At 42.0% G+C, this 20990-nt stretch overlaps 1 protein-coding gene across 9 annotated transcripts in view; it reads left to right on the top strand.

Annotated features, from left to right (window-relative positions):
- The window catches only part of MAGI1 (membrane associated guanylate kinase, WW and PDZ domain containing 1), a 635349-nt gene extending 615370 nt beyond the window's left edge, over positions 1-19979 (top strand). For 3 of the 9 annotated variants that reach the window (XM_080808972.1, XM_080808969.1, XM_080808966.1), the window contains 6 exons: positions 1258-1458; positions 9731-9824; positions 9968-10028; positions 10984-11127; positions 13420-13558; positions 17680-19979. In XM_080808972.1, coding sequence (XP_080665098.1) covers positions 1258-1458; positions 9731-9824; positions 9968-10028; positions 10984-11127; positions 13420-13558; positions 17680-18437 — 1397 coding nt within the window. In that variant the 3' untranslated portion in view covers positions 18438-19979. Of the gene's footprint in view, positions 1-1254; positions 1459-9730; positions 9825-9967; positions 10029-10983; positions 11128-13419; positions 13559-15615; positions 15705-17679 lie in introns of all 9 variants that reach the window. The other 6 variants (XM_080808971.1, XM_080808967.1, XM_080808973.1 and 3 more) reach the window with 5 other exon arrangements.
- The last annotated feature ends 1011 nt before the right edge of the window (positions 19980-20990 follow it).

Below are 20990 nucleotides of genomic sequence, written 5' to 3' on the forward strand. Positions count from 1 at the left end.
ATACACACTCAGGCAAAGATGCTGAAAAATCAAAGAAATTATAATGCCCCCCCCATTTTATCCTCAAGGTCCAAATTATGACAGAAGTGCCTGCTCGGTTAGTTTCAGTGTCTCCCACATTCATTTTATCATCCTTTCCAAAAGGTGACTCCCCTGCATAACTAGCTTCACAGTCCTCAGAAAAATGAATTCTCAAAATAGGTAAACATGCATTTGACGGCAGACCCTATGTCAGGACTCAAAGCCAGTCTCCCTCCCCTCTCTAGAAGTTAGCAGTACTTGTGGTTGTGACATGGGGTGCCTCAGAGTGCATGGAAAGCTTTCCTCTTCACATGTATTTTTCCTGGTTTTCACATCATAGATGTGCAGTCACTGATCATGAGAAAGGAAATGATCAAAGGAGAGGGCCGAAGAAGGATTTGAACCTAGCTTTGGATCACTGTCCTTAGCCTGAGTAGATACCAGGTTTTCAGAGTCCTAGGAGGGGATTTTTGTGAGGAAGGAGGAGGATTTCAGACCTATGAGCCATAGGTAGCTTTCAGGCTACCCTGAAAGCATAGGGGATGGGCTGATTGAACAAAAGTCATAAAAGGAGAAATAAGGGCATGCTTGGATGGCTTTGTTGGCTTATGTCTTGTAATTGTGCCTCTTTCCTAAAGCTTTCATCATTCTGGATAGAAGGCAGCAAGACTAAGTGTTTGTCCATTAGGTGTTTTCAGGGGGAATTTTGGTGGTAGCAGACACTCGTGCCTCCCTAGACGCCTAGTGATTATTTTTTTCTAAATGGAGAAAGAACAAAACATTGGCAGAAGCTTAAACAGCAGCTGGCAAAAATGAAGTGACGCGAACACGGAATGTGTAAAAACATCCATCCCAGCGCCGGGCTTCACATTTGCAGACCCAGAATAAGCTGACGGCGAGTTATTTTGGGGCTTTCGAGAATCTCTGAAGTTGCTAAATATCATTGATTTTTGTCAGTGATCGAAGGAGGGAAGCTGGGGTTTTCCCCACGTTTGGAGCGGGGCAGGGAGCACAGTGGGGAGGGGCCTCCGCAGGGCGGCAGCCCCTCCCACGCAGGCCCTGAGTATTTCCCATGTTTTGACCATCCGCACAGAGCTCTCCTTTAATAACATTTGCTTAATGCTTTAATTAATTAACACTTAACCTTCTCTTTCCCTTTTCAACCCTTTTTCTCCTCCCTTCGCTATATTCCCACGTAACTTAAAAAAATAAAATAAAAACTCAATACCAAAGCAGGCAATGCATGTGTGGCTATGCCTCACAAAATAGGTCGGATTATTGAGGGGAGTCCTGCAGACCGATGTGGCAAGCTGAAAGTGGGAGACCGGATCCTGGCAGTGAATGGATGTTCCATCACCAACAAGTCCCATTCAGACATTGTCAACCTAATCAAGGAAGCGGGAAACACAGTTACCCTCCGCATCATTCCCGGGGATGGTAAAGTATACGTCTTGTGTCTCTCATTCCCTCTCGTGCTCTTTCTGGGTCTTTCTCTCTCTTCCTCTGTCTCCCTGTCATCAGGACCCATGTAATAGAAGGGTGTTCAGAGGCAGGCTTCCCCTCCCTAAGGAGCATATCCATTCTACAGATGTGAGCCACCATTACTAAATCTCACCGCCCTCCTCTCTTTTACGTAATCCTCTGCCTGTGACCCTGTGTTGCTGCAGGTACAAACACTGCAGAAAATCTTAACTTTCCCCATTTTATTTTGGTTTTGGTATCCTTGTCCTTACAATGAATACAGGTGGTAAAGATCCTCTGATGTTCTATCTGGAAATCATTAAAGTTGTTTGTTTGTTTGTTTGTTTGTTTAAATCACTAAAATTTAACTGTATGAAGGGTGCCTGGCTATCTCAGTCAATAGAGAATGCGACTCTTGATCTCAGAGTCGTGAGTTCAGCCTACTTAAAGACAAATTAATAAATTAAATAAAATAATTTTTTTAAAGATTTTTTTTATTTATTTGACAGAGAGATCACAAGTAGGCAGAGAGGCAGGCAGAGAGAGAAGGGGAAGCAGGTTCCCTGCTGCGTAGAGAGCCCGATTCGGGGCTCAATCCCAGGGCCCTGAGACCATGACCTGAGCCCAAGGGAGAGGCTTAACCCACTGAGCCACCCAGGTGCCCCTAAATAAAAACTAAAATTTAACTGTATGATATGGTGACACCACAAAACCTACATGGTGACAATTCAGAGCCAATCCTTTTTTTTTCTTCCCAGAATAAGTGAATATATGAAAGATTTTTGTTGAATAAGAGATCTTTAGGGTTTGTGCCTACTTGGTTTGTCTAATTTTTGCATGTGGGTGAAAAAAGAGTAAAACCTCTTTTTTTGATAGGTTATATCTGCATTAAACTAGGCCTGTTTTTGTTTGTTAGTTTGCTTGATTATTTGGTTAAATTGAAATCTTGTTTCTTTTATGCCATTGGCGATTCTGCCCCCTAGGGGACATTTGGCACTGTCTGGAGTGGGTGCTAATGGGGTTTAGTGGTTAAAGGCCAGGGATGCTTCCTAACATCCTACAGCATATAGGATAGCCCCACACAATGTAAAGTTATACAGCAGAAAGTATCAATGCTCATTATTCATATCTTTTTTAAGATTGACTTATTTATTTTAGGGGGAGAGGGTGCAAGAGTGCACGGGAGGAGCAGGGGTCAGAAGGAGGGGGAGAGAGAGAATATCAGGTAGACTGTGCTAGGCACGGAGCTGACACAGGATTCGATCTCACGACCCTGAGATCATGACCTGAGCCAAAATTGAGAGCTGACGCTTAACTGAGTGATCCACCCAGGCGCCCCAGTCATTATTCATATTCAATAAAGATGAAGTTGATACACTGATGTCACTAAATATACATTCTTCAGAGAATTAAGTCCTGAATACTGACTTCAACCTAAGCAGACTTTGCCTTTGGGAGGAAAGTGCTCCTTGTCTCAAATGTTTCCATGTCTTTTTTGTTTGTAATTACTATATGTGTTATAAAATAGAATACATATTCTAAATGTCAGTATTCTTCAAGAAGAAATGTGGTTTAAGGAGATAGTGTGATAAAAATTCTATGTCCTTGGGGCGCCTGGGTGGCTCAGTCGGTTAAGCCTCTGCCTTCAGCTCCAGTCATGATCCTGGGGTCCTGGGATCGAGCCCCGCATCGGGCTCTCTGCTTGGCATGGAGTAGGCTCTTCCCTCTCCCTCTGCTCCTCCCCCTTGCTTGTGCTCTCTCTCTCTCTCTCTCAGATAAAGAATATCTTTAAAAAAAAAGTTCTGTCCCTGTAAAATAAGAAAATCGAGATTTTATCCGAAAGTAATTCACTAAATGAATATTTGTATAGTTGGTAGAAAGCAATCCCTATTAGTTTCAAATTCCAGTGGTGTAAACTGTGCCTTTCAGAAAAAAAAATAAATCCTAAACCAAACAATAAATATTTGAAAATTGTCGGTTCCAAAACCAGAGAATTTTCTCTGAGCCAAAAATAGCCCATACCAAACGCGGAGGAAAAAATAGCTCCTTGATTGCTGTTCTCCTTCACCCTGCCTCAGGTGCGTGGTGATTCACCATGTGGTTTGAGGGTCCGTTCCACCAGTTCAGCACGCTGGAAGGCAACTGCAATTTAGGAATGTGATCCCAGGATGATAGAACATAGGTTCCTAACGGAAAGGATGCAGGAAGCCAGAAAAATTAAGTGAGAAGTGGTTGAGAGAGCCAAATGTAGTATATAAATTTAGACACATCTATCTACATGCCGTACAGAGATTTCAAAAAACTAATCCAAAGGAACGCAACACAAGCATTGAGTTGCTGCGTCTATATTGATCAGTCTTAATGTGGGAAGGATAATGTCCTAAGAAGGAAGGAAGGAAGGAAGGAAGGAAGGAAGGAAGGAAGGAAAGTACTCCTTGAGGGAAGGGCTTGGAAAAAGAATTTGAAATCAGGAAAGATGCAAATATGCAAAAGCAACTTATACTACTGTGCACATACTAGGTGTTGACTTAATTTAATAAAATGCAATGGAAAAGTTTTGGAAAATTTGAACACCAAAAATAAATATAGTGCAATGTGAATTATCCAGTAGCGGTTGTCAGTAAAAAGGCGTTTTTTAAAACTTCAGTACTTAAAAAATATGAAATTCAGTTAGACACATCATATACTCTCTTGGCTAGAAGTAAATGTGTCAGCTGATACAATGTAGTTGAGGACCCATGTGCTGCCCAGGATGTGATTTCATCCCCAAGATACTGCAGTAGTTCATGGCCATGATAATAAAACTCTTCATCAATTACTCTGTGAACTTCAGAAGCCAAGTAAAGGAAATCAAGTCTGACAGAGGGTGGATTTCTGATGCTTATCTTCTTAATGGAGGCAAAAATGGCTGCCTTGGAAATTAAAATTGAGGCAGGGGAGTCGGATTTCTGGAGAAATGTTGGAACAGTCCAGGAGAAGTTTGCAAACACTTAGGAGACAGAGTGACCATGAATGAAAGTCTGATGAAGGGAAACATATGGCAGATCACTTCCTTTCTGCAAAGGTGTTTTAGAAGTGGAGAACTGTAGAATAAAAGGGAGTGTGTGTTAAAGACCTCTGCCCCCCTTCACACCTTTCACATGAATGGTTTTTTTCCTCAAGTAGCCCAAAGACAGTTTGTGTTGTGGTCCTTGCAAGGAGACTAAAGTTCTTAGAAACCCATGTTATCCCAAGTACTTACGTCAGAAACCCTGGGAGGCACTCTAAGAAGATGGGAAAACACATTGTCTTTTGGGTAGTGCACGGAACCCACTTGGGATCCACTTCTTTCCCTGGCTCCTGGTACCTAATTCTTTTTTTCTTGTCATTGTTGTACTTTCTCGACTTATTTCTGTACTTTCCCTAACACTGCTTCTCCCATTTCTCTGTGCCCCCTCAAACAAAGACTGGGAAACATGACTTTTCCTTTATTTGGCTTACTCTGCTCCTAGAAGGCCTGCCTTCCCACATCTTGGACAGGGCTAGATCAAGGGTCCTCACCTTGTCTGCTTTTAACTATCTTTGGGACCAGAGTGGGAGGTGCAAGAGAGGCAGAACATTTTGTCCTATGAGTTGTGGGCAAAGGATAATAAATATGTAAGGGCAGCACAGAAAGGCCCAGAGGAAGAGCCAAACATACTGAATCTGAACTTGACATCTGACAAGTCAAACCACACGTGTTTCCTGCCACTCACCTTCTGTAGAAATAGTCTGTGAAATCTGGGTGGGAATGAGACTTTAATCAGACAGGGCAAACCCTTGGCTTATTCAAACTGACATGGAACCGTCCGTATGAATCAAGTTCTAGATATAAGCTTAAAAATAAGTTACTTATATTAAGTCTTAAATTTGTACTTCAGCCACTCTGATTCAAAGTATTTGTTATATAGGAGGTAAGGGCATGGCAACCGAAACATTGCTATTTCCTTGGCAAAGGCATAGAATGGTATAAATATCTTAATAGAAGGCTCTGTGGTTCCGATAGCTTGCAAAGGGATAGGGTAAAAGGAACAGGGTTCCAACCATAACACATGTTGGAAGTCTCCCAGAGCTTCGAATATTTATGGGATTCAAATTTTCAAGCACTTCCTTTAGATATTTATTACATGTGTGTTTATGCATTCAAATATTTATGAAAGGAATGATTGTATCCTTTGTTGATTTGTTTGCCTCTGTAGTGTGGATTCCGTACCGCACGCTAAAGGTATTAACATGGGGTCTAGGTTGGAATTGTAATCACTCGTCACAGAGATACTGAAACTCAAGGTAGAAGCTCCTGTCAGAAGTTAGTGCCCTGATTTAGCACAACACCGTGATACTGCCTTGAGAGCCAGCATATGCTTTGCTTGAGACTTGATTGATACGGAAAGTGTGGTAATATCTACTTTCATTCCTCTGAGAGAACTAAAGTAGGTGTAAACACTGTTTAATAAATGATAGAGGACACTTTCTGGAATTTATCATAAAAATAGCCAATCTGTCCATCTATCTTGGAGTTTTAAAAGTCAAATACATTGACATCCATTCATAATAACTGTGCTGGAGGAGGCTCTTTTATCTAGCCCTTGTTATATGGGGCAAGTTTTATTTGGGGATGGAGCTATCGATCTGTGATAATGGCCTTTATCTCTGTATTTTAAAAAGCTAGAGAGAATTTCAACACATAAAGTCTTGGTTTAATTCTAAATGAAGACTTGAAAGTTTAATAAAAGTAAGTGTAACTTTATGGATATAAAAGCATCCTGGAAATCTGGGGTATGCAAAAAATTATTTAAGTGCTTAGAAGATGGCTCATGAAATCTTGAGTCAAAGCAGAGTATTTTGTTTTTTAATTAAGCTGTGATAGTTAGTGGTACTTATGCAGTAAGATAAAGGCGCTGCTAATTTGAAAGGAACACACCAATTAGATAGGATTTCCTTGATACTGACACGTAATTCCCTTGTCAGTGGGAATAAGACTCTGGATGACTTTGGGCGTGTTACCCACCTTTCCTAAGCCTAAGTGTCTCCATCTGTAAAGTGGGGGAATAACTGCCCCAATTTCATTGAGTCGTAAGAATGAAATGAAATACACGTGGAAATGCACTTAGCACCAAGCTTGGCACTTCGTAAACTAGCAAGAAATGGTGGTGGCTCAGAGATTAAGAAATACAGCAATAGGAGGAAAATTCAGTGTGCTCAAATAATCATTTGCATATAAATGTTAATTTTTTAAGCTTAAAGTTAATCTTCAAAACAGATTTGCATATAAATATGCAGAAAATAGCAAGCAAAAGATAGGAGGAAGATTAATAAAAGAATTCTATTTATATGTGTATTGAGTGATTATCTGTCATAACTCATCAAATCAAGAAAGCACAGAAATTTAAAAAAAAAGAGAAAACGTTTCAGAATGGGACCTGATCTGCCTTGAAAAACCCTAGCTACCGAAAACACACAAGAACTCAAAAGGGGAACTCCTGCACAATTCAGTAATTATAATCACTTTAATTACAAGGAAACGTTCTTTTTGGTATCCTGATTATGATTTCCCCATGGCCTGAACAATCTTGTGATTTCCCAGAGAGTCTCCATAAAATTAATTACAATGAGCAATATTAATTTTTTTAAAGGACCAATACAGGGGTTGATGAAACTTTTAGTGAATCATATTGATAGGCAGTGTGGCCTCTGAGTCCGTTGTTCTGACACAGTAGGTGTACTTTGTGGAAAATCACATAGATTTATCACTTGGTTGTGCCAGTTAACTGCACTCATCAAAATGTACTAATAATACGGTTTTAATATTGTAATAACAGTAATAAATACATGCTCCCAATAAAAAATGTACTAATCGTCTTTTGCATCATTTTTAAGTGCCAGGCACTATACCCAACACTTCGCTCTCAGATGATCTTTACACGAATTTTCTTAGCTACTTCTGTTGTCCTGCAGGGACAGATGAGAAAACTGAGGCATAGGAGGTTGACGTGACTTTGCATAAGTCCCAGCCTGTAAATTCCCGAGCTGGGGGTGCGCACTGCCAGACATTCTGAGTCTGGAAGCTGACCTCCTAATGGGATATTATGCTAAGCTGCCTCCCATGAAGCCTGAGAAACACCACCTCCCCAGCTTGGGGGGGGGGGGGTTGCAAGGTACATTGGCATAGTAGAGGCTCTGAGGATGCTCATAGGGAAAACAAAATACAGACACACAAAAACACTTCCCTCTATTTCTCCCATTATTTCTCATCCTTAATTGACCACAGGCTCCTTTCCCGCAGAATCTGTAGGTTTAAACAGACCATGGGAAACTTGTCCTAAAAGATGAATTGGATTCACTTTACAGTTTACTTGATGTAGTTACATTTTATTATTAAACTTGTGCCTTAGCTCTCAGCATCCTGGACTTTATGGGTGGAATATAGACTGTTAAAATCATAATTCAACTTTCTAATTTTGCAGAGCGTTTAAGTTCCCATGATAATAAATCAAAAGAAGAAGTGGCCGCAAGGGCCATAGGTACAATAAAGGTGTATGGAGTGCTTACGGTATGTCATACTCTATGAAGCTTTCCATATACTGTTATCAAAGAGGAGAGTTACATTATCATCCCCTTCCATCAGATGAAGAAAATAAGGCATACAGCTAATGAGTGGGAAGGGGGATTGGATCTCAAGCCCATGATTTTAACTGTGTAATGCAAGAAAATAACAGGAAGCAAGACCCAAGCTGAGTTAATATCCTTAGGAAATTAAAATGGAAGATAGACCAAAGGAATTGGGATTTCAGGGATGCCCTGTCCCCCAGGATTGCATTGGAGAAGAGATGCAGTCCAGGTATCCAGGTGGGACTACTGAACACATTTTCCCATAGAATCTTTGTTATGCATTATGGTGAGTGTATGTGATCTGCAAGCGTTAGAGTGCCTACTATGAACTGGTGGAGTCCTAGGAACTTGCAGAATTCACTGCACACTGTGATTTAAATAGGCATTCATAGGCTAATCGGAGAACCTAATGACCACATTTAGTATTTTTTTAAAATTTTTTAAAAGTTTTTTTTATTTTTTTATTTGACAGAGATCACAAGTAGGCAGAGAGGCAGGCAGAGAGAGAGGGGAAGCAGGCTCCCCGCTGAGCAGGGAGCCCGATGCGGGGTTCGATCCCAGGACCCTGAGATCATGACCTGAGCCGAAGGCAGAGGCTTTAACCCACTGAGCCACCCAGGCGCCCCGTTAGTATTTTTCTTGATAAGAAAATGTATGCCAAGTTCCAAACAGTCAATCTAAAAGTGCAACTTGCTCATAATTGCGTGCTATCTGCCTTGATCTTAATGGAGAAATAATTAGTAAAAAGCTATATAACCATTACAATGTAAGTGATTACATTTTAATATATGCATGTTAGTGTGCAGTCTATAGGGCATGCTCGTGAGCGTTTTCAAATTCTGGATCTCCAAACTTCTAGAGATTAATGAAGTTGCTTATGAATGTGGTTAGTGGAGAAGAAAGTCCATTTACATAAGAATGTAATCATATTCATTACATTAGAGTGGCTTCATGATTTATACAACTTATATTTACAAACTCTGGCTCTAACTAATGCAAGTTTTGAAATTCATATTCCATCAGTGATACTAGATGAGATCTGCGAAGAACTCCACATTTTCAGTTGTGCTTCATTAGAAGTAGTGAGGAAGAAGGTAGATGTTGTGTGTGCGTGTAGTTAACAAGATGTTAGCACACTTCTGATTTTAATATTCACCCGAGGAAACCAAGCAGACTCACAAAACATTGCTGACAAATTGCGGGAAACATCAGTAGAGATTTACTATTTTTACTATTTTTTTTACTATTAACCGGTAACATTCTGGGGAGAAGCAGTGTGGGCATGGTGCAGTGTTTTGACGGGACTGCCATTTTTAAGTGTGAGGGAGGGAGAGACACGTACCCTGGGCACAGTTCTACAGTAGCATGTTCTGGGGCAAACACTTTAGTTCATCTGTGGGGATATCACTTGGGAGGAGGGTAATGGAGACGTACATGCCTCATATCACAGATCTTAGAACGGTTCTTTTAGGTCTTCATTGTTTAGAAGTTCAAGTCAGAACTGCTTCAAACAGTGACAGAGAAACCAGACTTGTCTTTCAGATATGGGACTTCTGCTTCCCTCCTGGTTTAATCTCTTCTCCCAGGCCCTCATTCTGTTATGCTCTGTCTCTCCCTGCAGAGTCTTCGAATGCCACTTTGCTGACCAATGCAGAGAAGATTGCCACTATCACCACCACACACACCCCTTCTCAGCAAGGGGCCCAGGAGACCAGGTCAGACATAACTTTAGTTGCTTTTGTTAGCTTTAAGGGAAAAAACTAACTCCTGGCCTGACGATACTCATCCTTGATATTTTTTTTCCCGTTCCTGTTTCCCCCATGGTTTGCTTTTACATTTATTTCTCTCCCTTTGGCAGGAATACCACCAAACCAAAGCCGGAATCTCAGTTTGAGTTCAAAGCACCCCAGGCAACACAGGTGAGGGCCATTCTTTTTTCTCTGTTTGCTTCGCACATTTCCTTCCAACTTTCTGAAGCTATGTTTATGAGATATCTTTTATATGATACTCTCAATTAAAATAAATAACCTTTTGTGAGAGGATGTACTAAATATGTACTTACATTTAGTTGTCTAGGAAGTGACATTTTATTTTACTACCTTTGAAAAATATTCCTAGATATCCTTTTCTAGGTGGGGGAAAAAACAAACAAAATCAAAAACCATAATTGGCTCAGGGACTGGCCAGCAGAGAAAGGCAAAATCGTGAATATCTACTCATGGTATTCATAACTGTGTTTATGCCAAGAAAATGTCTCTTTTTTTTGTTAAGGCTTTTCTCAGCCTTGTGAGTTTCGGGTGAGACGCTCAGAGCTAACTGCCCATCCCGCAGGGTGGTAATAGGGAGCGTACAAACATGCGGGTGAAGCAGATTTGGGAAATATTGGGGGATGATTAAACGGGTTAATTTTGAGTGGCCTTCTCAGAGCCTTCAACAATCCATTCATGCTTCTCCTCAGCCAGGGTAGCGGCCCCTCCCCGGATGTGAGGAGGTCGTTGTTGGGGTCCTAGTGATAGACACTGCTGCATTTTGCAGGTGTGGGGCATGGAGGCTGAACTTCCAGCACTGTGCAGGATGTGGTATCATGTAATGACCTTTCCTGCCACAAATATGATTTGTGGCCTCCCTGATGAAATTTTAATATATGCGTGTTGGTGTGCAGTCTATAGGCACGATCATGAATGTTTCCAAATTTGCATCTGCAACCTTCTAAGATGGATGACTATTAATAAACAATGGGGAATCACCAAGAGAAGGGTGGAGACCATGCCTTTTTGTCAAATCACCATGACAGAATATTTGGGAAGAGATGGGAAGAAATATGGACAGATAGACACTCACCTCAAGTGACTACATTTCGTCTTTTTTAAATAGGAGCAAGATTTTTACACTGTGGAACTGGAAAGAGGAGCCAAGGGATTTGGCTTTAGTCTTCGAGGGGGCCGAGAATATAACATGGACCTCTATGTCCTGCGCTTAGCAGAGGACGGTCCAGCAGAAAGGTGTGGAAAGATGAGGGTAAGTAGGAAGAGGATTCTGGACAAAAAAGTCATCTGCAGCGACTTTTTGACCTTATGTGGCTAAAACCTTCTTGTTCCTGAGAACTGCATTTTCTACTGTTCTCAGGACACTCTAGGTGCATGACTCCCACCCTAGTATAAATTTCTCCCTAAAGCATGGTTGGTGGTAGCTGAAATGAAATATTGAAATTACTTGCAAGTTAAATGAAGTAAATACTTTCCCAATCCCAGTTCCATAGTCCTTATACTTAATCTCATAAGGCGGGGGCATCACTTCACAGGAAATCCAAGGTACACCAGGATGCTTACAGAGCAGGAAGGGCTTGAGCTCCATTCAGGCTCCAGCTCGTCACGGGCTATATTACCCAAGCCTCAGGAGCAGGTCAGTTCAGCACAGGATCTCCATGGCATGAATGGCTCTATGGTAGTCAAAGCGGCAAATTTCAAATGCCAAAAGATCACTCTGTTCTGTATAGGTATCTACTGTCTGTTACTGTGTATGCGTATGTCCCTTTCTGGGGCAAGGGGAGGGGAGGGATTAGGTGGTTTAAAAAAAAATCGTGTCGTCATTATAGAGAGGTCACTTAGATTGAGGCATATGCACAGGGAGCAGTTTGCTACAAATGAAAAGAAAGCAGACAGCCAGGTCCAGAAAGGGGAAAAAGTGCATGGAATTGGTCCAGAGCAAAGAGGGGGGAAAAAGTGACCAAGGGTAGGGAACTTAATATTTGTACTTAAGGTATAATATTGCTTTTTAAGTTTTTTCAGATTGATTGTTTTTGAAGGACTGTATTTATCTATCTACCTGTCTGTTTATTTATTGAGAGAGAAAGAGCTGGGGAGGGGCAGAGGGAAAGGGAGTGAATCTCAGGCAGACGTCCTGCTGAGTGCACACGGGGCTCGATCTCATGAACCTGAGATCATGACCTGAACTGAAATCGAGAGTCAGATGCTTCATCGATAGAACCACCCAGGCGCCCCCAGATTGAATTTTTTAATGAGTTTTTTTTTAATTGAGAAAGTAGACCATGAATATGGCTATAAGAAATTAGTGGAAAATGGTCCATATTTTAAAATATAGTTTCCAAAGTCAAACCGGATTACCAGTTTCTTACATATTATTTTATTTATTTATATGCAAGACTTGTGCACAAAGGAGTAGAGACACCGTATATTGCTTTTGTTTAAAATTTAAACACAATGGGGTATGCTTTTCCATGTCTTTGCTTACTGAAAAAAAGTTTCTGATTGAATGAACTGTCATTATCATGGTATTTTGTATTATGTTATATAGTTCACAAGACACATTTATGTGACTTACCCAATTTGGTCCTCACACCTTGGTAGGGATGGGTTGTTAACACCCCCTTTTATGGACGAGAAAGTGAGTTCCAGGATTTTAAAGGATTTGAGCAAGATCAGTTAGCTCGTAAGTGATAGGACTCAAATTTAAGGCTTTCATCTTCAAAGCCAGTACTTTTCCTCTTCTGCTTTCTGGAAAATAAGCTCCATGAGAGTAACAATCTTGCCTGTCTTGTTTACTCCTTTATCTCCAGTGCCTAGAACAGTGGCTGACACATAGTATATGCCACATCCATGCATCAGCCACGGTTGTGGTCTCATCAGAAAGCTTACCTGGGGAAGTGTTTGCTTCTAAGCTCACTCACAGGGTCGTTGGCAGGATTCTGGGCCTCTTGGGCTGTTGGCCCTAGCTCTCCCTCATCTCCTTACTATGACCTCTGCGGGGCAGCTCACTACATGCGTCAGAGTGAACAAATGAGAAAATAAAAGAGGGGCATATAAGACAGAAGCCAAGATTATTTTGTAACCTCATCTTTGAGCTAACATCACATCACATTTGCCAGAAGCAGGTCCCTACTTCCAGCCCATATTCGAAGGGAAAGAGATGACACAGGATATGAATATAAGGAGGAGAGGATTTGGGGGAGGGGGGGCATCCTAGCAACTGCCTACCACATCTTCTTTTCCTCGACAATTAATATTCCTTTTACTGCTTCATTTTTTTTTCCCCGTAGCACTTATGCTTTCTAACATACACATATGTCTCTAACTTTCTTGTTAGTTTTCTTCCGTTAGCATGTCATCTCCATGAAGACAGGCGGTTTTGGTTTCTTTCACTGCTGGACCCAAAGCAACAGGAGATTTTCTGCAATATACTCAATAAATATTTAGTAAATCACTCACTGAAAGAATTTTAAAGCATAAAGCACCTTGACAGCTGGTCAGATCCTTCGTGATGTCCTCACTCTGTTGTCTCTTGCTTTGGCAGATTGGTGATGAAATTTTAGAGATCAATGGCGAGACCACCAAAAACATGAAGCATTCTCGGGCTATAGAACTGATTAAGAATGGCGGCCGCAGGGTCCGTCTGTTTCTGAAGCGGGGAGACGGCTCGGTACCAGAATATGGTGGGTCAAACTATGAAAACCTTCCTTCCTTCCCTGGCATGACTCCATGAATTTGTCTCCAGAACTGCAGCAGGAAAGCCTTTCTGTTTTCCCTCTATTCACCAGTGTCTCACCAGCCTTTCGCACCATGTGATTATTTGCCTCGCTTGTTCTGAAATCTCTACACATTTCATCCTTTTGCTTGCTTACGTGGACCGGGGCGTGGCCTAAGACAAGATCTTTGTAGCCCCCTTTCTGATAATCAGAGAGAACATTTTGTCTAGTCCAACCAAGAGCGAAGGAATGTTTGTTGGAACTGTGCCAAACTGTTTCTCAGACCCAATTGTTAGCACAAACTGACTATACTCCTTTTCAGAAGCAGGAAAGCAGGTTTCCTGAGTGATATGTTGAGGCACAATTCTCCTTTATTTTTTTCTCTTTCGGTTACTTGATGTTTTTGCTTAAGAGGCGTGAAATTTTTGAGATGATTTGGGGGCCTTGCTGGCCTCCTTTGTGCACTGTATATGACACTTCTGCATATCCCCGTAGCTGGTCCCTATCCCCAGTCAGACCACCTGAGCCCACTACTAGAAGACAAACAAAACTGTTGATATAGTAGCCATATGTTTTTAGATGAAAAAGGATGAGATAGATTCCCAGTGCTCATCATGAGGGAAACATGTTACTATACCTTTCCTATGGGGAAAGCCAGGTTATACATAGAGTTCCTTTGTCATATGTGTGGACATGATTTGAGTAAACAGCAATGATCTTTACGTAGCGTAGTCTTCTGATGGCAAAATATTGTATATTATAATGATTATGTCCTATTTATTTGAGGTCTTGTTTAAAATTAAAAAAGAAAAAAAAAGCTATGCCCTAGATGTAGGGCTTTTCTTCCCAACCAAAGGTCTACAGAAGTTTCTATAGAAACTGTGATTGAATGGTCCCCATATACGTTGGTCCCCTTTATTAGGGATTGATCTGTTATCACCCTCTTTTCCGAAAGTCATTCTGCACAATTCCCAGTTGCATTTTGGACTTGGTGAGGTCCTTAATTCAGATGCAGCTCAAAGAGAAGGATAACCCTTTTAAAGGACAGCCTTCCCAGGTGTTGGACCCTCATATACAGGTGTAAAATACGAGGGGCCCAAAGTGGGGGGAAGGGAGGTCATCAGATGAGGCCCCTGTAGATATGGCCAACCACGGGGGAGGTGTTTTGACTTTGAGATGCCACAGCTGTGCACTGTACTAAACCTCTGACCATAGGTGTATCAATGCCACTGAAACTGTGTAACATTGTCTCCCTTTTCTGTCTCCCCTATGCTTCTGTTGGATGTGATATTTCATTTGAGAGTCATCGTCAGTAACCTGTGTACCTTCTCAAAACCTATGTCTGTTGCACTGAGGATGAAAATCCAACACTAACAAATGTTCTTTGGGCTAAAAATAAAGATCCTTTAAAGTACTCATTCTTTCCAAGAAGGGTTGAACATGCCAGAGTTGTGCTGCTGTAATGTCTCCATGTGTCATTTGGACTAAATCTCTCTAATTCTATCGATTAGAGTCACAAATGGGTTATAATATGTTAAGTTCCAATATTTTTCTGACTTGATTGGAACCTGCTTCTCTGTGAGGCTATTTTTGTAATGAGTTTTTTGTACTTAATTTAACTGCCGCGGTCTTCAGGGGTGGGGGAGGGAGGGAACTTTGGTCTTTTGTTGTTTATTGTTAATGGTCTCCTATGCCAGCTTGTCATTGTTCCAGTTGTTTGAAAAAAAAAAAAAAAAAGAAAGAAAAAAAGAAAAAAGGATGCATCCATTGTCTGGGTTCTCGAGTCACCTTATATGGCTGTCTAAGAAAATGTCACTGTTCTGATTGCGGTCTCTGCAGCCTTATTTGAGTGTTGCCTTAGACTGTCTAACTGGACAAATAAACTCTCTTTGCCCTATGTTAACAAATGCAGATTTTTTTTTCTTTCCTCTTTGTTATAGGGAATCTAAATGTTCAACTTTTTCTCTTTCTCTCTTTCTCTTTCTCTCTGACTGTTCTTGGTGCTGGGCCCTTCCCTTCTACAGCGATGATACCTCCTAATCTCGCTGCATGTATGAGAAATGAAAAGCTCGGGGAGGCTTGCTTCTACCTTATGGGCCATAATCAAACTACGGTTTGTAGCTCAATCAATACTAGGTGTTTCTGTGCTGTGGCCTAATTTCCTCATTGCTTCTGCTTAGCTCTATTTTGATATGTTTGGCAATTCATTCTGAGCACACTGCATTCTTTGAATTGTAAGTACACCACCAACCCTACTGAAGTCTTACTGTCCCTTATCTTAAAAAGTAGGTGTAAGAAACCCCAAGGTTAGATTTGTGAGAGTGATCTAAGCACCTATCCTTACCCAAAGCTGAAAGCGACTTTGCAAGCTCCTGTTTGTGTTAATTCTAGGACCCACCATTCAGAAAGAACAAACCTCCTATCCCAGAGAGTCCTCCCCCAGGTGGGTAAGGCTTCGATAGACAGAAAGGGGACCTGTCCTACTCAGTCAGCTATCTCTTGGGACGCTACAGCCCATGGGCCAAATCTTGTCCGTAGCCTGTTTTTTTTTAAGTAAAGTTTTATTGGCACATGGCCACACCCATTTCTTTTCTGAATTGTCTACAGCTGCATTTGCGCTCTGGTCCAGTTAAGTAGTTCTCACAAACTACACAGCTGGCAAGGCCAGAAATATTTACTCTTTGGCCCTTTGCAGAAAGTTTACAAACCCTGCTCTAGGCTATCTTCCTGTTTTTATTAAAACCCACCCTAGGTTTTGGGAGATCATTCATGAAACAGATTGTTTAATGTTGACCTTGTTGCCTCATGAAAGATCCTTAAAGAGTTCCTGTGATTCCTTCATCTCCGTGACTATCACCCTGGTTTGCCCTTCACTCGGCAGCCCGTCATTTCAGGTGTCTTGCCAGGAATCGTATAATGTGTCTGGCTGACCAGGTTTAGCTGCGACAGAGCATCCCTGCCTTGAAAAGCCCTCTCATAGTGTCAGGATGCCACCTAAAACATTGGCTGTGCCATTTCAAATAGTTTAATAATAAATAGGACCCCTCTCTCTCCCCGTGGGCTTCTCTGCTTTGAAGTCTATAGATATCTTGATGTTGTAAGAAGAAGTGCAGGGAGTCCTTGGCTCCTGGATGCAGCTGGGGCTACCTTGTGTAGCATAAGGAAAGATGTCTCGGAAAGACTTTATCTGAACCCCATCTAATGTCAGACATGCCCCTGACAACCTCTCCTCCACTCCCTTTTGTCAGGAAACTCCATGTTTTGCAAATAGTTTCTTAAACTCACCCCAAATTAGAGAAAGTTGTTGAATAAAATCCACAAAGGTAGAGAGGATGTTTAATGGACCCTCACATACATGTCACATTTGGCAGTCATCCACATCTGGCCATGTTGCCTCTAGAACGCACTTTGCCCACTACCCTAGAGTAATTTTTTTTTTTCTTAAGAAAAGTGTTTTTAAAAAAGGAGTGTACTTTGCATAAAATGCTTGAAGCCCGAGTATACAGCTCAGGCCCTTTTTTTTTTTTTTTTAATAACCTCTGTAAACCCCCATTTTAATCACCCAGATCAAAATATAGCCTCTTTACATCCCCCAGAAAGTTCCCTCATCCCCCTCCAGGTCAATAACCTAGATTACTTTTAAGCGAATTAAAACAAGTATTCTTTAAAGAAAAGAATGTTTTCTTTGGTGGGGGTGCTGGGCGGGAGGAAGGGTGGGCGGGGGGACGGCTTGGTGGGTGGGAGAGAAGAAAGAGCAGGAGGTAGTTAGAATGGGGACCTCTCCATACTTCTAGATACACTGTTTGGGTTGTGCCTTTAAAGACTAAAATCGTGACTTAACGCTGTAAGTTCCTTAATGATCTGTCTGGGGTGTAGCCATCAGTAGCTAGATGCGGAAAGCCACAAGTACTAAGTTGTTAATCTTCACTAGTTGCAGTTAAACTTAACCAAGATTCAGTCGGCTTTGATTCTGACTGCTTTAATAGCTGTTTGCTTGTTGTGACTAATGATACCTCAGGCATGGGAGTGGGGACAGGAGCCGAAGACTCCCGATACCAAACTGTGGCTCTCCTTTCTTTTCCTGGCAGACCCCAGCAGCGACCGGCACGGCCCCACCGCCACCCGTGCACAAGGTGTTTCGGAAGTGAGGGCCGCGCCCCCCGACCGCAGACAGCATCCATCATTGGAGTCCAGTTACCCACCCGATCTTCACAAATCATCACAGCATGGGGAAAAGCGGGCACACGGGAAAGACCCAAAAGGCAGCAGAGAGTATAGCAGACAACCCAATGAGCATCACACATGGAATGGAACTTCTAGAAAACCCGACAGTGGGGCTTGCCGACCCAAGGACCGGGCACCGGAGGGACGGAGAGAGGCGCCCCCAGAGCGGATGGTGACCAACGGCCCCAAGAGGAGGCCCCCGGAGAAGCGCAGAGAAGGCACCCGCAGCGCAGACACCACTTTGGAGAGGAGGGAGAAGCACGAAAAGAGACGAGAGCTTTCTCCGGAGCGGAGACGTGAGCGCTCGCCCACCCGCAGAAGGGACAGCTCGCCCAACCATCGCAGGAGGTCCCTGGAGAGACTCTTGGATCAGAAACGGTCCCCAGAGCGCAGGAGGGGGAGCTCGCCAGAGCGGAGGGCCAAGTCCACTGACCGCCGTCGGGCTCGGTCCCCTGAGCGCAGGCGGGAGCGGTCCTTGGAGAAGAGGAACAAGGAGGACAGAGTCAGCCACCGAGAAAGGGAAGAGCCCAGTGTGAAACAGGATACCGGCCGAAGCTCCAGACATGCCCCAGAGCAGAGAAGGCGACCTTACAAAGAATGTAGCACCGACCTCAGTATTTAGACGCTGAGGCACATTCCAACCTTTACCGTGTCAAAGGTTCTAAGAGGAAGGTCACAAACCTGAAATAATTTTAGTTTCTTACCTGGTGAAGCGTCTGATACCCGATGATCCTATGAAGAGCAACAAACATTTTATGCATTTGAAATCTTATAAGAAAAAATATATATATATGAAAAGTGTTGTGCCTGATGTATAATATTAAAGAAAGTATTTTTAAATGCATACTTTTTTGGAAATTATTTGCCAAATGCTGCCCCGAAGGGATATACATTTTGTTTCTACATAAACTGTAGAATTGTCAAGAATTGTTCCCTTTTAGGGGGCAATCTTTTTCTCTCCTGGTTAAATAGGGCTGTTGATCATTTTCTCTAAGGGAAATTATTAAGTTTAATTAATTTGATGTAGATTGTTATGTAGTGATGTAGTGCTATACTGTAGTTAGGAGTTTTTCTTAAAAAAAAAGCAAAAAGGCAAAAGTTATATTTGTAAAAGCTGAGGACTCTTTGGGATGGATTAGGATTGCCGATGATCCTAAAATTAAACTGTATGAAGAGACTACTATTGCAAATGAAGGATATTTATAGCTAAACTACACAGCACAAAGAAATGTTCCCTTCTCAAGTCGTAGTTGGTTCAGAAGACAGTTCCGTACTCTCCCTGGCCATAGAAAGGTGTGGACAGGAGAAGGTTGGCCGCCATTACCCAAACGTAGCCCAAGCACAGATGGTCAAGTTCATTAGCATCACCCACATCTAATAAGATCTCATTAAGGCAGTGCCATCACAGCTTTGCTCAGCTACTAAAAGGAACAGACTGACAGTGAGCACCTTCTGTGTTGTCTTGTCTGATTGCAGGCAGAATAGTGGCTGGAATGGGGAACAGAGTGCCCGGTGCAAGGGAGCACTCCTCCATATAGAAAGTGTGTTCCCCCTTTGTAGCGTAAGCCCAAGATTGTCCTTTGCTGAATTGGGGACCAGGGAGTGAGTGTTGGTGGAAGTTACCTCTCTGTTGATATTTCAAGAAGTGAGGTCTGGGGGTGCTTAATGCCTAGAGATGCCGATTTCCCTTTGAAACCATAGTAAAAGTCTCCAGGATGGTTGAAAGGGAAAAAGACGCAGTCCCAGTGGTTCTAGATCAAGTTGGCAAACCTCTGCCCTCATGACAGTGTCCTTTGAGTCTTTGGACAGCAGAACAAAGCATAACCATTTTTCTTTTTATAAATGACCCATTCTTTTGCAGTCCCGCAGGAGGTGTGGTTGGGTCGGCTTGTAGCCCCAGGATGTGGTTGGAATGGATTACTGCCTAGCTGAGCCAAACGTTTGCTTGTACCTGTTGGACCACTACAGCAAACCGCTGCTTACAATGCATTGTGTATTTCTGTAGTACTGTTTTGCATTTTCCATACAGACACACAACTTTGCAAGTCAATCACTGTTATTCTCATGGTACTGTTAAAAAAAAAAAAAAGGAAAAAGGAAAAAAAAATGGAGAAAACCAGCCAATCATTGTGTGTACAGAGTTAAAAATTGTAATTAATAGAGCCTGTTTAAAAAAAATTAAAAAAACAACTGTTGCCTTTTTTTCTTGTATAAAAGAGAATTTATGACAAAAAATTTAGCTGTGAGGAATGTGATATGTGTTTATATTTCTGAATATGGAACAAATTGATTCATTGGGATATATTTTAATGTAAACTAAATCAGGTATGTAAAGCTGTTTTAAAATGGGAGACTCTATAAGTAATTCTCTAAAGCTTTAGTTGGTTTGAATATCATCATTTCCTCCATGGTGAGCCTGCTTTGTGAATTATTAAGCACTTGTTCGCATTCTCTGTTCCTCACTCATTTCTTGCCGTGTGCTATGGACTTAATGCTCTTTCTGTATTGATGAAAAGCAGTATGTGGGCCAATCTTTTTATAAAACACTATGCATATATAAATATTACATTGTTCATAGCTTTATTTGATTTCTGGGTTGATAAATAATGTAGACGGAGTTCCTACAGGTGTGTGGACAGGCACAAAACACGTTCCCTTCCTGGAACAGAGACAATGTACATCCTGTAGCTGAAAAGGAGAAAGAGGGTCTGTGACTGCTACTTCTATTCGAGTTTTACACACGAAGCCTACATTGAGCTGTGGTACTAAGGCTGAGGGAGAACACGACAGAATAAGGACATTGGTCTTCATCAGTTTCCTTAGGAGCCCACTTGGGGATTTTATTCCTCAGGCTCCACTGCTAGGAATGTTCTCACTATTTCTAGCAGAATTGGTGATGCTAAATGATCGATGCTCTCACTTGTGGTCCAGAGTTTTAAATAAATGAAATCAAGGTGGATTTGGGGAGTACATCGTGAGGTTAACATCTTAATGCCTTTCCTGTTGTCAGAGGTGATAGCTGACATTTTAAAATCTTTGTGGTACCCACCGGGGCTTGGCTCGGTCTGCGAAGACTTGGTGTGGCAGTTTCCTCTGAGTTCCACACATCAGATTGGCTTTGGAAATATTGTACTCTACAGGGACTATGCATCAAGCAGAAAGATCTAGTTTTCTC

The sequence above is a fragment of the Martes martes genome, assembly GCF_963455335.1.
Source record: "Martes martes genome assembly, chromosome: 1".
In the NCBI taxonomy this organism is placed as follows: Eukaryota; Metazoa; Chordata; class Mammalia; order Carnivora; family Mustelidae; genus Martes; species Martes martes.